This window comes from Phalaenopsis equestris, unplaced genomic scaffold (genome assembly GCF_001263595.1).
Source record: "Phalaenopsis equestris unplaced genomic scaffold, ASM126359v1 Scaffold000276, whole genome shotgun sequence".
Classification (NCBI taxonomy): domain Eukaryota; kingdom Viridiplantae; phylum Streptophyta; class Magnoliopsida; order Asparagales; family Orchidaceae; genus Phalaenopsis; species Phalaenopsis equestris.
Window position 1 is genome coordinate 503,031 of NW_018164718.1, and position 15,689 is coordinate 518,719.

General features: G+C 33.9%; 1 protein-coding gene across 1 annotated transcript in view; it reads right to left on the reverse strand.

Annotated features, from left to right (window-relative positions):
- The window catches only part of LOC110024789 (serine/threonine-protein kinase PBL27-like), a 19,514-nt gene extending 5,381 nt beyond the window's left edge, over positions 1 to 14,133 (reverse strand). The window contains exons 1-5 of the mRNA XM_020724946.1: positions 13,664 to 14,133; positions 12,677 to 12,873; positions 10,806 to 10,995; positions 2,682 to 2,750; positions 133 to 290 (exon numbers count right to left, since the gene is read on the reverse strand). Of these exons, the coding sequence (XP_020580605.1) occupies positions 133 to 290; positions 2,682 to 2,750; positions 10,806 to 10,995; positions 12,677 to 12,873; positions 13,664 to 13,799 (750 nt within the window). The 5' untranslated portion in view covers positions 13,800 to 14,133. The remainder of the gene's footprint in view (positions 1 to 132; positions 291 to 2,681; positions 2,751 to 10,805; positions 10,996 to 12,676; positions 12,874 to 13,663) is intronic.
- Positions 14,134 to 15,689: the final 1,556 nt, after the last annotated feature.

Here is a 15,689-nt window from a genome sequence, read left to right on the forward strand (position 1 = left end):
CCCCCCCCCCCTCCCCCACCCCATCACTCAAATTTTTCATTCCTCAAACCTATACACACTAGACACCTCCATCCACTCATCCACCCCTAAATCATAACCATGTCGTCAAAAAGAAAACTATCGAAACTTGACCATGACTTTACCATGGGCGACATATAGCGAATACTCCGCCAAGTGCTTCAATAGCCCAAGGTCATTGAGAAAAGGACCATGGGAGAGGTCACAATTGACCGAAATAGTGAGATCCATGGAGAAACGGAAGAGCAGTTGAATCCCTTTCATAGGGATGACTAGAAGAAAAAGAAGAATCGGCCCGAGCGTTTCGAAAAAAAGTATAAGAGGAGGCTGAGGGAGTAAGTACGTGCTGAAGAGCACAAAAATTTGAGAGTTATGGTAGACCTACCGAACTTCAACGAGAGGATGAATCCAGATGATTTTCTTGAGTGAATGCGGACTGTTAAGCAAATCTTTGGAAACAAGAATGTGCATGATGACAGAAGAGTAAATCTCACCGCCATCAAGCTTACAAAAAATACCTCTTCGTGATGGAAAAACCTAAAAGGGAAATACAGAGAGGACGGGCAAAAATCACTTCTTGGGATAAGATGAAGAAGGTGATGCAGGAGCAGTACCTAACCCCTCACTACTGCCAGAATAATTTCATGAAACTCTACTACCTACAGCAAAAAAAGCTATCAGTGGAGGAATACAAGGTAGAATTTATGTAGCTCAAGTTAAAATGTGAATTGAGAGAGACAGAGGAGCACTCCATAGTCAAGTATTTGGGAGGCCTGAAGCCCGCCATCAGTAACGTGGTCCAACTGCAAGCCTATTGGACACTGAGGGATGTGCAAACCTTAGCACTAAAGGTGGAAAGACAACAAATGCAGCAGAGGTACCCGCTCAAACAACCCTTATAGTGGGAGAACCAAACAGGAGCACTTAAGGAGTGGGAAGGACGAGACATGGTGCTGACAAAACAAATCAAAGTGGGAAAAAACACCTAAGAAGAGCATCACGCCCGATATAGTTCCAGTCCAAAAATGCTTTTGATGTCATGGATATGGCAGCATGGCATCCAGCTGCCCGACGAGCCAAGCGATGTCCTTCAACAAGCAAGGTGTCATAGAGGAAGTGAGAGATGAAGAAACAGCTAAGGACCAGGGTGAGGAATACCAACTCCAAGAAAATGAAGGAGAAATGCTAATTGTAAGTGGAGTTCTGTAGACGGAACTATAGAGGAATCACTCATGTTTGAGGCACGGTATCTCCACACCAGGTGTATAGTATGGAAAAGTTTACAACTTCATCATTGACGGAACAAGCTATGAGAACGTAATCTTTGCTTTCATAGTGATGAAGTTGGATCTGGCTACGTAGAAACACTCCCAGCACTATCCTCTGACGTGGTTGAAGAAAGGAAATGAGATATGAGTGTATCACCAGTGCCTAGTAGAGTTTTTCATCTGCGATCAACTGCAGGACCAGATGTGGTGTGAAATGGAGTCAGCGACATCCTGTCGGGAGGCTATGGTAATTCAATCTCAAGACCCAGCACAATGGATTCAAGATCACTTATGCATCACGAAAAAGGGGAAAAACATCGTTCTCTTACCCATCAAGGATTTTAGAAGAGCAGCTACACTTATTCGAACGCACCATTTTTCTGCAATCAATTTGAGAAGCCCCAGTGGCACTAGTGTTAGTCTTCTTAGAGGGGGTTGAGGAGAAGATGGACTAAACACTCATGTTTAGGGATGGGATGTAACTATGATAGTTTGTGTTGGATTCTATTTTTAATGATATTCTTAGAATTTTTATTTTAATAGCTATCGTGTGTTTCGTTATAGACCTTAGCGTCTATTGATTGTTTAATTCACCAACTAATTGTTTAGGAAATCTATTCAAAATCAAAAGGGGAAAAACAGACACAATAACACAGTAAATTAATCGAAAAATAGAAATAATTGTAAATAACCTATGTAGTCAATTTTGAAATCCGAAGAGTGTCAACAATTTTTCTCATCAAATTTATCACTGACAGGCAACAAAATTGGGTAGAGAAAAAAACTCTAGCCTTTCAAGAGAAATGTGCAGCTACCACTAATCTTCAACAGAAAAAGGTATTAATTTAAAAATTAGCCAACTATGATATCATAGATAAAATCTAATCTACAGTCTTAGTCAGATTGATTTCTCTTATAAATCTTAAATTTTGATAGGTAATATTTCTTTTTTAGGTAAAATTTGGGTTAGTTTAGTTTTGTTTTTACACTCTATTTTGATCATCTAAATAATAGCCAAACAATCTAATTCAATACTCGATGTTAAATTCTTGTGAGAAGACATTTTTATTAACAATGTATTACTTATTTGAATGTGATCTTTTGCATGCGTGCTATTATAGCCATGTACAATTATCAATCAAGATTTTTGTCATCATGTCAAAAAATTCAATGCAAATATGATATCAAGTCGATTGAGAGAACTCTAAAAAAAATATTTTATTATATATTTCTTTCTTCAATTTATTTGGTACACTATGTTTTGCAATTCTACGTTGCTTTGTACTACCATGCATTCAGGTTCTTCCTTTATTGTTGATGTTGTGTCGCCTTCTATTTTTTGTCCAATGAATCCCTTATTACTGCTCTTGTCACGGACAGTAGGCTTGCATTAGCATTGTCCTCCATTAGCCTTCCGCCATATTACTGTTAGGCCACACTTGCTACTGCTATGGTGTTTTTTTTCTGGCATTAACATGAATCCAAATGAAGAAGAAAATGTGGGAAAGTGCTGCCGCAAAAAGTTAGGAACTTAAATGAAAGAAGGAAACCTATCTACAATCAAGAGAAACTACATTAAAAAGGTTGGCTCACATAGCATAGCATCTTACTTTCTACAATAAAATATGAAACAAAAGCTAACATGTAGGAGCACTTAAAATAAAAAGGATAAAATTGTGATACAACTAAACTCTAACAGGTTGTATGGAATCAATTTTTATTTTAAACTTTTTTTACATTTGTTTATTAAAAAATAGTTAGCAACAAAAAGTATGTTTGCATTTCTTTTCTTAAATAATAAATTGTTTTTTTTATAAAACATTGAAAATAACATTTAAATGTCAGCAACAAAAAGTATGTTTGCATTTCTTGTCTTCTTTTTTTTTACTTAATTTAAAAATAATAAATTGTTTTTTTATAAAACATTGAAAATAACATTTAAATGTTTTTACTTTCCTAAAAAATCTTTCATGACATATAACTTAAATGTTACACTCACCTAAATTCTAGCATTCACAATACCGCCAAAAACCTAAAAACATTCAAATATGTTTCTTATGGCTATAACAACTCTCACATCGTCATTTGTCGGAGCCTACTATATATCTAAACACCATCTATCAAGTTGGCTCCTTCAATCATGACTCCTTTTAACAATGTCAATTGTCGAAACCTTCTCAACAACTTAATGTCCTCGATTATATAGGCTTCTTCAATCTCAGCTCCTCTCTTGATCATTACTCCCTCCCTTTCAGCTCTTCCTCCAAACATAGAAATGCAATTTTTAAAGTGTTCTATGTACTATTGAGAATAAACTTCTGTATCAAGAATTTTTATCCTGTATTTTGTGATCTTGTGATTTTATAAAACAAAATATAATATTCTCTATACCATCTCTTTCAAATTTCCCTTTGACCTATACATGTTTCTTGAAACCACCTCCTCCAATAAATCTTGAATCATCGAAGTTGTTCACGGTACTTCACAACTCAGCCAGCCGTTGTTGATTCAATATGCATTGCGGAGCTCAACGAATCTGATGTAGAACTTGGTTCACTTCAACATTAACACCACTTCTACAGATAATTTTTGCAACATTCAAAAGAAGAGTATTAAGAACGAGAAGGTTTAAAAGAAAACAAAAAGATTTCCTGCTCCAAACTGGTTGATGAGAAGCAGCAATTCATCTCATGCTCAAACGTAAAATAGGACTCCAGTATAAAAAGAAATCACAAAAGACATGATGACGCAATTATGATGATAATCCACAAAAACCTAACAATTGATGTTTGCTCTCGATAGAAATTTAGTAATTCTTCAAAAAATAATACCAACGAATGACTTTCTCAACATCCATAATGTATCTAAAAATATAGAGAAGAATATTAAGAATTATTGTCACATAGTTCTTTGTGCTATTTATAATATTCCCTTTGAGGAGACAACAAATGATACATTACTTCTTTATATTTAAATTTATAAGATAATGATATAACTAAGATTGGTACGAGCCACAATGATCCCAAAAATGAGTAAATTTTTATGCAACTCATTAAAATTGATGTCATGGATGGAAAAAGACAAACAACTACTTTTCTCCCAACAACTAGGTCATGCATTATGCAATGCTATGAAGTAGCAATAAAAAAATATATAAAAAAAAATCAACTGAGAAATAAGTCTAGTACTTGTGTAGTTAGAAAGACTTTCCTAATCTGCTAAACGAAATTATTCCACCAAATGTCAAGCAATTGCTGCAGAAAATATTTGATTCAATTTATATGAGATATATATTACTATTTAGTAATATATTATGTCAAATATCAACCATGTAGAGTAATAATGTTTGATTAGTAATAAATAGTAAACAAAAGCGTATGAATATTTCACAGGAAAGCATGATCGATGTTTCAGTGGCTTTGTCATAGTTATGGTGACACCATTGCATAGAATAATATTCAACATATACCCCCCAAATTCCCTTTAAACACTGAAGAAAAGAATAGAAAGAGTGAAATGAAGTCATACATAAGCCCTACGGATCAGGAGAACAAGGAAACTCTAAGCTTAAATGAAAGTTGCCTTCTAAACATGCAAAAAAAATAAACATTTCAAAGGTCATTGCTAGTATGCTACATGAGTTGATTAAAAGTTTCAAAGATAAAGCAAACATAATGGGAAAACAATGAGCATGGAATGGATCGGCAACATCTTTATTGATTGAATACATGAATTTTCATAATTTGATTGAAAATTTAGATGAATTGCGCTATGCTAAGGCTTTGCAGAAGTTTAAAGAAAGAATCAATGTGAATGGAAATGGTCTTCATATGCCTCAAATACAAAATTAAGGGTTCAATTCTAACTTTCAGATGATGGCAGATGTTTTTTTTAGCATCAAATTTTTCAATACCATTCCAGACGTTAAACTTATTTAGTAATTTGCTCAAGCAATGCAGATTCATGTTTTAATATTCAATGAAGTTTTGCATAACCTATGCTTAGGGTCAAGTGTGTACATAATAATTGTATAAAGTGCATTGCATTTTGGAAATTCATTTCGAAATTATTTTTCATAAAGAACGAACTTGGTTATATTTGGTTGTCAATTTATTTCCTGATATGGATATGGAAGTATATTATTATTGGTTTCCCGCAGCATTAAATTTGTCAAATACCCTTTAAATTCACAATAATTTTATTTTACAGCATACAAAACATTAAAATTATTAAAATTTAAGTATTTACTTTACAGTACACCACTAAAACAGCAAACCAAACAGCACCTAAGTTTGTTCATTGTAATGCTAATTGTATAATTCTGTTTTTATCTATCTTGCCATCAATACAACATGAGGATGGAATTCTTTTGACTCAATTCTCCGAATACATTCAATAACTTTATGAACAGCAATTAAGGAAGAAGGAAGGTGCAAAATAAGTGGTTTTCTACTAATGAAACAAAATAGCAAAAGAACCCACTGAAACAACTAGCAGAAAGTTATTAATTTTCTTTATTATTAATTTCTGTCATGAGTTTTATGTTAGCAAGTCATTTGACACATTTTAACCATGTTTGCTTCGATTTATACTTTTCATGCCTTATGCTCATATCCAATATTAATCTCATACAGATGATACTAGGGTATTTTTTAAGACATGTCAAATCATCAATTAAACTTTACTATAACATTTGAAGGTATGAAAATGTTATTTAATAGCATTTTTTTAATTAGCAGGACAAATACATTTGAAACAGAAAAGTATTACTTGACTGATTCACAACATGCCAATATGCTAGACTATTGTCACCACATATAGGACCCTATTATCATTTGTGTGATTATTATGAGAGCAGTGAAGGACTAAACATTAAAGACAATATTTTAAATAAAACATTCTTCTCTGTGAAATGCCATTAAGTGATTCTTCGGAGATCTAAAAATTACATTTCAGTGCTTAACAAAATGCACCCTTATAGCATGCACAAAACAAAATATTGTCAACGCATTTGCACATTACATGATTTTTGAACTAATCTTGAAAAATTACATTAATTGAGATGCCTGAAAATAAGAATCTTATACTCAATAATGAAAAGAATCTAAATCAAATGGTGGACCACACAATATCATTAATGTTAATGTTGCACAATCTCGACTAAAATATATTACTCTTTTTCATGACTATATTGCAAGAGAATTTTGGAATCATACACATAATAAAGTTTAGAATATCACCAGTCAAATGAATTTTTTATCACAATAAAATTATTGAGACATTTTATATAAAATTTTTTAAATTATAAGTAATATTCTTTTCTATAATATTGGTCTTGCTCTAATTTAATATCGGCACCGTACAAGTAAACGTTGGGTTATCAAAAACAGCCACTTTATTATTAAGACAAGCTAAAAGCTATGACAAAACAAATATATTTTTGCACTTTGTTTTAGAAAATAATAAATAACAAAAAAACAAAAAATACTTTTATTTCAGCTTAAAGAATAAGCAAAATATAAAAATAAAATAAAATAAATCCAAAAATATATATAAGTTAACACACCTAAGATTCAATTTCTGCCCCAATAAAGGCTGTTATAACATCAGAGTACAAATTAAGATTATGGAGCTTTAGCTCTACCAATGAAATCATTCAAGGAAAAAATTATTAATTTCAAGAATCGTTCAGTTGTTATGTGAATACAGTTAGATTAGTTTTTATTTTGGGGGTGGGGACTTTTACCTATATATATATATATATATATATATATATATATGACACCTCAATCTTTAAATTTGCTTATAAAGCATCCTAATCTCCAAACGGCATGTTATTCTTTATGAAATTTAGATATTATAGTGTTATATAACTAAATATAAGGATTGAGTTATTAGGTATGTAAATGCATATGAATTCCATTATAAGCATTCTAAACCCTTTTTTCAAAAAATAACCTGAAATAGTGAGATATAACATTATATTTTTTTTGTATCTTGTTTTGAAATCAAACAAATTTTAGCCAAGATGAATATAAATATCTATTTTCTTTGAAAGGTTTAAATTAAGTAATATGAATAGTATTGGAAGAGACAACATGATAATTAACGGAAAACTTTAATATAAAATTTAAAAATTTGTAATAAGGTGTATAATCATAAACAGAGCTATGATCTGTAAGTTTTGAGGATGAATTTTTTTAAGTTGAGAAGATTGTAATGTCCAGTTTTAATTATCGTTAAGTTAGTAATACTAATGTTACTATTACAGAGAAAGGGAATGGGGGAACCATTTCTTTAAGAAGAGGTGAAAGGAGAAATAAGAAAGAAAGGGAGAGGAAAAGAGAGACAAAGATGACGAGAGGAAACAAAGACATAAACAAAAACAATGAAGACTAATCGCGTACCCTTTTCATAGTTGAATAGTTTCGGGTTCCTGAGAAACAAAGCAAACAAGACAGAAATGATCAATTAAAACATTGTGAGTCGCGCTCACGTGATGAGTGTACAGTTTTTCTGGGATGAAACGGATGAAGGTAAAGAGGGATGATGGAAATGGGTGGCCTTTAGATGAGATAAAATACTAAAATTTGTGTGTTAGGTAAAAAAATTTGATGTGGAGGTTTTGGTGGAATGTTAAAAGATTTTGGAGAAAATGGTGGCTAAAATACCAAAAAGTAGTCTGGATTAGGTCAGTTTGGGTTAATTTGAAATATCTCGTTGGAAAAATGGCTTAGCATTGGATAAATGACTAGAAATGATTATTAGTGGTTTTCTTAGAATGTGTACTTATGATCTGAAAAAGATGGATGGGTTTACAATAGTGTTGAGGGTCAGAAAACAAGACTAGACCTTTGTTTTCATTCGGCTATTGATTTTTTGCTTTTTGATCATTAATTCATCAATCTAATTGTGGCAGATCAATAGAATGCAGCAAGGGAGATTATTAATCATCATTGATTCAATCACATAAAATATTCTAATTCATGAAGGTAAGAATTCATCGGCGGCTCCCATCTCACTACCCCCTCATTTCTCCTCGGCATCTCCATCGACATCGTCTTCATAACCACATCAATGGGCGCCCTGTAAGCTCTGATGATGACCTTGTTAGCTCTGTCACCTTACTTAACATCTCCATCGATGACCAAGCAAACTCCAAAAATGGCATAGGCAAAGCTTGCAATGTGACGACTTTTAGGTATTTAACGAATTGTTATTTTTTAAAAATATTGTAAGTGCTAAATATGTAAATAACAAACTTTGAGAGTGAGATATAGAAATTTAATAGTTATAGATTCTATATAAGTAAATTACCCAAAAAAGAAAGTAACTATTTGTGATTTATATTAATTATATAATATATTTGGTTCTGAGATTTATTTAATATACATTGAAAATGTATCAAAGAGTATTATTTCTAACTAATTATTTTGTTAATGTTCTTTTTACTATAGCATCTGAAAATAAATCTGTAATTATAATTTTTAATTTGAAAACAATTTGTACTATATTCTCATAGATATTAATTAGCTTTTTTTTTTTAAGATATGCTAATAAATCTTAGTGAGAATAAAATTATAGCTACTAGGAAATATTATCATGATCAAGTGATTTAAAGGTGTATTCAATATAAGCATGTGTAATTAATTATTTAGAAAATGGGGATATAGATTAAACTATTTCATAGCATTGAGTTGTTAAAACATAGAAGTACCTCAAGTGTACCATCAAATAAGAGATTATATTGGAGGCTTGAATTTAAATTTCATAAAACAACATTTAGTTTGGTTAAGCTACATAAATCCAAAGCGTTGGACTAATTTAAGAGTGGTAAGAATCAACAAGCTAAGGAGCTTTTTGGTTTGTTGCAAAAGAGGGGTACTACATTCCAATTGTAATGGTTTTGAAAGTTTGGGTATTTGATTTGAGAAATATGGAATCCTGTGTAATATTATAATGAATTTCAAACACAATATTTAATTCATTTCCCGTGTATTTAAAATTTGTTGGAATTGGGCAACTTTCAAATACATTACAAATTATGACAGTTTGCGACATCACAACTAACTAGTAGACAGCCACAACTGTCGATCTCCTCCGCAATTGTCATTTGTTGCCAACCACCAATAGCTTGCCTCTGCCTGCCGCCACCCCAGCCCACCACTCACACCACCCGCAACTGCACCCGCCACCATTGGCGACCACAAACCACCACGGGCCAACCGTCGTCGTCAATTCTTGCTCCAAAGTTTTACATTGCATTCCTTCTTCAGTATATTCATTGTACTCATGCAATCACAAACTTATAAATCCATGCATTTATAATGTATTATCCAAATAACAGTATTGACTTTTCAATACACTAAATGTCTTTTACATTACATTCTTTTACAGCAAAACAAACCACCCCTAGCATAAATGTGGTAAAACTCGAAATGATAGATTAAGAAATGAAAAATGGTTACTAACACCTATTGGATAAAAGGTTGTGAAAAATATATTTATGTGGGTTAGATATGTACAATGACGAATTAAAGATGCGCCAATAAAAGGTAGAAAAAATTTATGTGTATGAATTAGAAACGAGAAGGATAAGCATAAAGTAAAATAAAAGTGATGTAACGTGATTAAAAGTTGAGTAAAATGATTTGAAAAAAATAGAGCTAAGATATTGTTCAACAAGATATGTATTGAATGAAGAACAAGGATTCATAAAGCCAACTCCAAATAATTAGGAAATGGTAAATGATGTTTTTAACGGCAATGATGATAATGAGTTATAGAATATAAAAGTAGTATAGAGCTTGATTTATGGAAATACTTTTTTAAACACATGAATGTACTTCAAATATGTTACTTGAATTTCAATGAACAAGCCCATTGACTTTAGAAACTGCAATTAAATCAATATTTTCTGAACTTTAAAAAAAGCAGAAAATAAAAAATAAAAAATAAAAATCCAAACGAACACTAAGGTTAAATACTAAAATGGTAGCAACATCGTAATTGCTCTAGCTAGAAAAACATGAGAAAAATCATTATTACGAAGCAGAAAAATAAGGTTACCAAACACATATGTCAATAAATGAAATACAATGCTTCTTATGCTAAACCTCCCAACTAAATTTCCGCCTAAATGAAAGGAGGTGAGAAGGATACTGTAGCACACCATTTGTAACATATAAAACTATGCTAAAATCTGTCTTTTCTAAAAACATGCAAACTTGGAAAGAAAAAATATGGAATAAAATTGGATTATAAGATGTGGGGCAGCAATTGAAACTAATAGCAGGGGCTTTGAGCCCAGTTCTATCATTTAAGTTAATGCAACAATTAAAGGAATTTGAACACCGACTAAAGCGGCAATGAACATAAGGAAAACTTTAATCTAAACAATCCTTTAAGCAACATTGATTTTCATAGAACTTGAAATTCTTAAGATAAAAATGTAAAACAAACATAGTTCAAAAATTATAAATGTAGAATCAAATTAGGGGCACAAGCATAAAATCTAACCATGCAAATGATCTTCCAGTGATCCCAAAGGCATATACTCGTAAACAAGAAGGCGCTGATCCCCATCAGCACAATAACCAATCAAATTGACAAGATTTTGGTGGTGTAACAGGCTAAGCATGAGGACCTCCACCAAAAATTCTCTATTTCCTTGAAGGCCATTCCTATCTAGCTGCTTCACAGCCACAACCTATCAAAAATAACATTTCATCGTTCTCTGGTATGTAATAATTTCAAAAAAAAATCCCATGAGGAAAATTCCAAAGAAGTGAACAGAAAAAAGAATTCAAAGTAAAGGTGGATGCATCATAAGAATTCTCTACAGAAGATGCTTTATACAACAATAATAACAACAACAAAGCCATTCAGCTGCATGAATCTTTTTCTCCGTTGCATCCTATTTAGTGTCATATTATCATCTAATTTTAATAAATTAAGATCATTTTTTATACAATATGCCCAATTCTTCCTAGGTCGACCTCTGCACCTCTGCCTTTCTTAACATATGTCAAATCTAAAACATCTACTCTCTTAATCAGATCATCAGATGGTCGACATTTAATATGACCAAACCATCTAAGACAACTCTCTCTAATTTTGTCTATCGCTGGAGCTACACCAACCCTATCACAGATAAATTCATTTTGCATTTTGTCTCTAAGTGCAAAGCCACTCATCCGCCTAATCATTCTCATCTCCGGAACACTTAACTTAACATTATGCTTCTCAATTAAAGGCCAACATTCAGCGCCATAAAGCATTACAAGTCTCACCACCATCTTATAAAATTTTCCTTATTAATCTAAGCGGTACTTTTCTATCACTCAATAGGCCTGAAGCATTTCTCCACTTCAACCAACCAACTTAAATTCTACTAATAGCATTTACATCAATATCACCACCACTTTGAATTAAAGCATTCCAACCATTTAATAATTTGATCACCCATAGTTACATTTTTGTCACTAGACCTACTACTACTTAAATTACATTCCATGCCTTCAATTTTAGTTCTACTCAGATGAAGGCCCTTAGACTCCAATATAGACCTCCATAATTCAAGTTTTTCCTGAGCTTTCTCTCTCGTCTTATCCACAAGAAGGATATCATCAACAAAAAGCATACACCAAGGTACATCCTCCTGTAAGTGTCCAGTAAAACCATCCATAACTAAAGCAAAAAAATATAGGCTTAAAGCAGATCCCATCCAATAAAAGATGCTTTATATTCTTGAAAATTTATGTGTGCCTTACCATATGAAAATACAAAAGATGTACAAAACTTCGCCATTAGGCATTTACGAAATGAGACATGTCACCTAAAATAAGAGAAAAGAGAGCATGATGCTCGTTTTCATCTTTCAAACTAAACTCCCTTTGATGGGCTATGTGAGCACAGCAATGTGACACTCTATTTCCACCTCTAGTTATGTGTTGAACGATAACTTGTTTGACATGTAAAATAAATGGAAAATTTGGGTTGATGGTTATGTGTTGAACGATTTGACATGTAAAATAAATGGAAAATTTGGGTTGATACATTGATGGACTTGCCAAACTCTTCCATACGTTAACTCTCTGAAAGAGTTAAGAAACATTCACATTGTCCCTTTCTATAATGACGCATTTGCTCTCTATCTTCCATGGAAGAGGCTTTATATTCCGGTTATAAGAAAAAACAATGTCACCTTATCAAACTCATTCACAAAGAAAGGATTTAAAACTTAAAATGATAAATACAAGAAACTTAATTGCAATATAGCACATCAATTCAGTAAATTTGAACTTTCTTCTAGTAGGAAAATGCTGCTTCAATCAAAAAACAGATTCACCAAAACCAATTTAACCAATCATATTATGAATTGTTATAACCTGTCCATTCTCCAGGCGCCCTTTATAAACACGACCAAAACCACCTTCACCTAACAAGCATTCTAGTCTGAAGTTCTTAGTAGCAGCTGCAAGCTCCCGGAAAGTAAATGTCTGTGCGGCAATATGTGTTGCGTTTCCTTCTTTGGGGACTAATGCTTCCTGCTTGGCCTCTGAACTGTTACGTGACTTAGATTTCTCTATAAAATCAATCAGAAACAAAAAAAAACACACATTAGAAAAATGTTGGCGACAAACAAAACAAGAAAAAATAATAATTTTTAGTAACATGGCACCGATTTTCATCAGCACAATACTTGGAAACATGACAGATTGGCATTTAGCATCCATAGAAATGGACAAATCAGACAGAGATCTTTCAGATTTTCCATATGGCAGGTCAGTTTCAAAGAAGGAAGGAAAAAGAAGTAACACAGATAAATTAATTGTCACTGAAACAGATTTGGGCGTTTACATACATTGAGCCCAATTCTTACGTATTCACATATCTAACACCTAAACTTCGAATTCACATCAATTTACATTCACCTAAACTACATGAAACTGCTGAGGAACCTTTTTTCACATTGGAATATAAAAAACCAGTCAAATTTGACTCTTTTCCCAATGCAGCCTTAGAGTATGGCAACTAAAATCCTAATTTGCCAACCAGAGCAGAACACGTCAAGAACTTTTCACATGAAGAATCAAGAGAACTGTACATCTACAGGCAGCTTCAATCTTCAATTCCATTATTCTCGATTAAAATAGAATAAACGTCTCTCATTACGAAGCTTATACACAAACTCCATAATCCTGCATTGATTTCTCTCAAACGTATAATCCCTTCTATCAGACAAAAACCGAAGCACAAAAAAACACCATAGACCCAGAAAGATAAACCCTAACTAAATCTCACCTCACTCTAAATCATAAAAATCTCCTAAAAGTTTCGATTCTTAAACAAATTACAAGGAAAAAAACGATTACCCGAGCTAACCCTCATCACTTGGTTCGCAGGGAGCGCCGATGCAGGCTCCTTCCTAAAACCCCCTTTGCCCCCTTCCTCCTCCACCTTCTTCTCCCTTCCGTTCTCCGAAGAACCGCAGCAAGGGAAGCAACCCATCTGCGGGAAGAAAGCCACAAAAGTGCAATATTTCTCCTGCTCGGCCTGTACTACGGCCGTCTAGCCTCGGATCACAGAAGCCGATGCATCAGAAACATTAATAGAAACTTCCACACAGTGCCCATCGAACTACAAAAACGCGAAATCCGATCGTAGTATTCGATCAAGAGGAAAACAAGCGACCGGAATTGGGGATGAATGAGAGGAACAATATAGGGTAAAGCTTGGCAACGAAGAAGATGAACGGGGAAATCTGAGGAACTGTGCACTGAAACGGAGGATTAGTAGATTAATCACGGGTCTAGCGACTGTAATTAGACACTGTAATGACTGTTCTAGAAGCTTAACAGATATAATTTAAAAAATGTCATCTGCTTACGCTTTTACTTAAGCTGGCCAACGACCGCCTTCAAGAAAAACGTGCCTTAATCGGGTAATAATACTAATAAGTAGTAGTGCGGTCAAAAAAGCTAGCTCATGTTCGGCCCATTATATAGCTTGTGTTCGGCTCATTCGCTCGCTGGTGAAGCCGAACACGAACAAATTTTTAAGGCTCGAATTGTAAACGAGCCGAACACAAACAGCTCTTTATTTGCACGTGTTCGGCTCGTTTTAGCTCGAAATAAAAAAATATATATATAATTATTTATATAATAATATATTATATATATTTATATATAAGATTAAATCATAACGCATCAGTGATAATGTGATTAATACCTCATGTTCGAATCTCACACTACATCTATTTTTTTTCAAATTAATTTTTACGAGTCCATTTCGAGCCGAACACGAACGTGAATATTTAAATCGAGCCGAACACGAACACAAGCAGATTTCGAACACAAGCTATTTCGAACGAGCCGAACACAAGCCAAGCCTGAGCCCGCTCAAGCTCGGCTCGTTTACAGCCCTAAAGAATATTTGTGGTGGAACTTTTAAACTTTTAAACTAGAAATGCATGGATAAACAGATTCATAGCAGAGAAGGCAATTTGATCCGTCGATAATAAAAAAGAAATGAGACGATTCATTGTGAGAAAGGCTATCTCTCTCAATGGATATAGAGAAAGGATAAAAAAAGAGACTAAGGCATTCCTTATCACTCGAAGCTTATTGATGAAGTGGACTTGAATCTGCACTAGGTTTTCTAGGGCTTCGACTGCAAGCATGACTTGGATGCGGAAAGCGTAGATCTAACACCAATTCTTACGGCGACGAAAACTTGAGAAATTTATAGAGAGAAGCAACAGAAAACCCTAAAGCAGCAGGGACGTTGGCGGCTGGGATCAGGGGAGTGGGGGAGAGCAGGTGGGGCTGACTGCTGGAAATAAGGTGGAAGGAGGTAGGAGTAGGTATGACGACAGGATTCTTGAATGGGAAAGGAGGACAACAGGCCGGTGACCGGCGCTGGAGAGGTAGGGAGGGGAACTGGCAAGAGGAGACTTAAAGGCAAGTGCCGACTGGAAGAAAAGTGTTTGGCGCAATTGTGTGTGGATAATACATTTAAAGGGTTCGTTTGGGGCAGCTTATTTGGTGTGGTGGTGTTTTGAAAACGCACCTGGCATGTTTGGGTAAAAGCGTTTTGGCAGCAAAAAGATAATACATTTAAAGGGTCCGTTTGGGGCAGCTTATTTGGTGTGGTGGTGTTTTGAAAACGCACCTGGCATGTTTGGGTAAAAGCGTTTTGGCAGCTTATGTGTTTTCAAAACGCAGAAATTAGTGTTTTCACACCGCACCTAAGGTGTGGTGGCAGCTTATTGGCAATAGTATGGTTTTTCCAAAAAAAATAAAAATTTGTAATAACAACCGCACATAGCCTATCCGCAGATTATTTTTAATCAGTTTATCAGCAGATTATTCAATAAGCTGCAGCTGCCCCAAACAGACC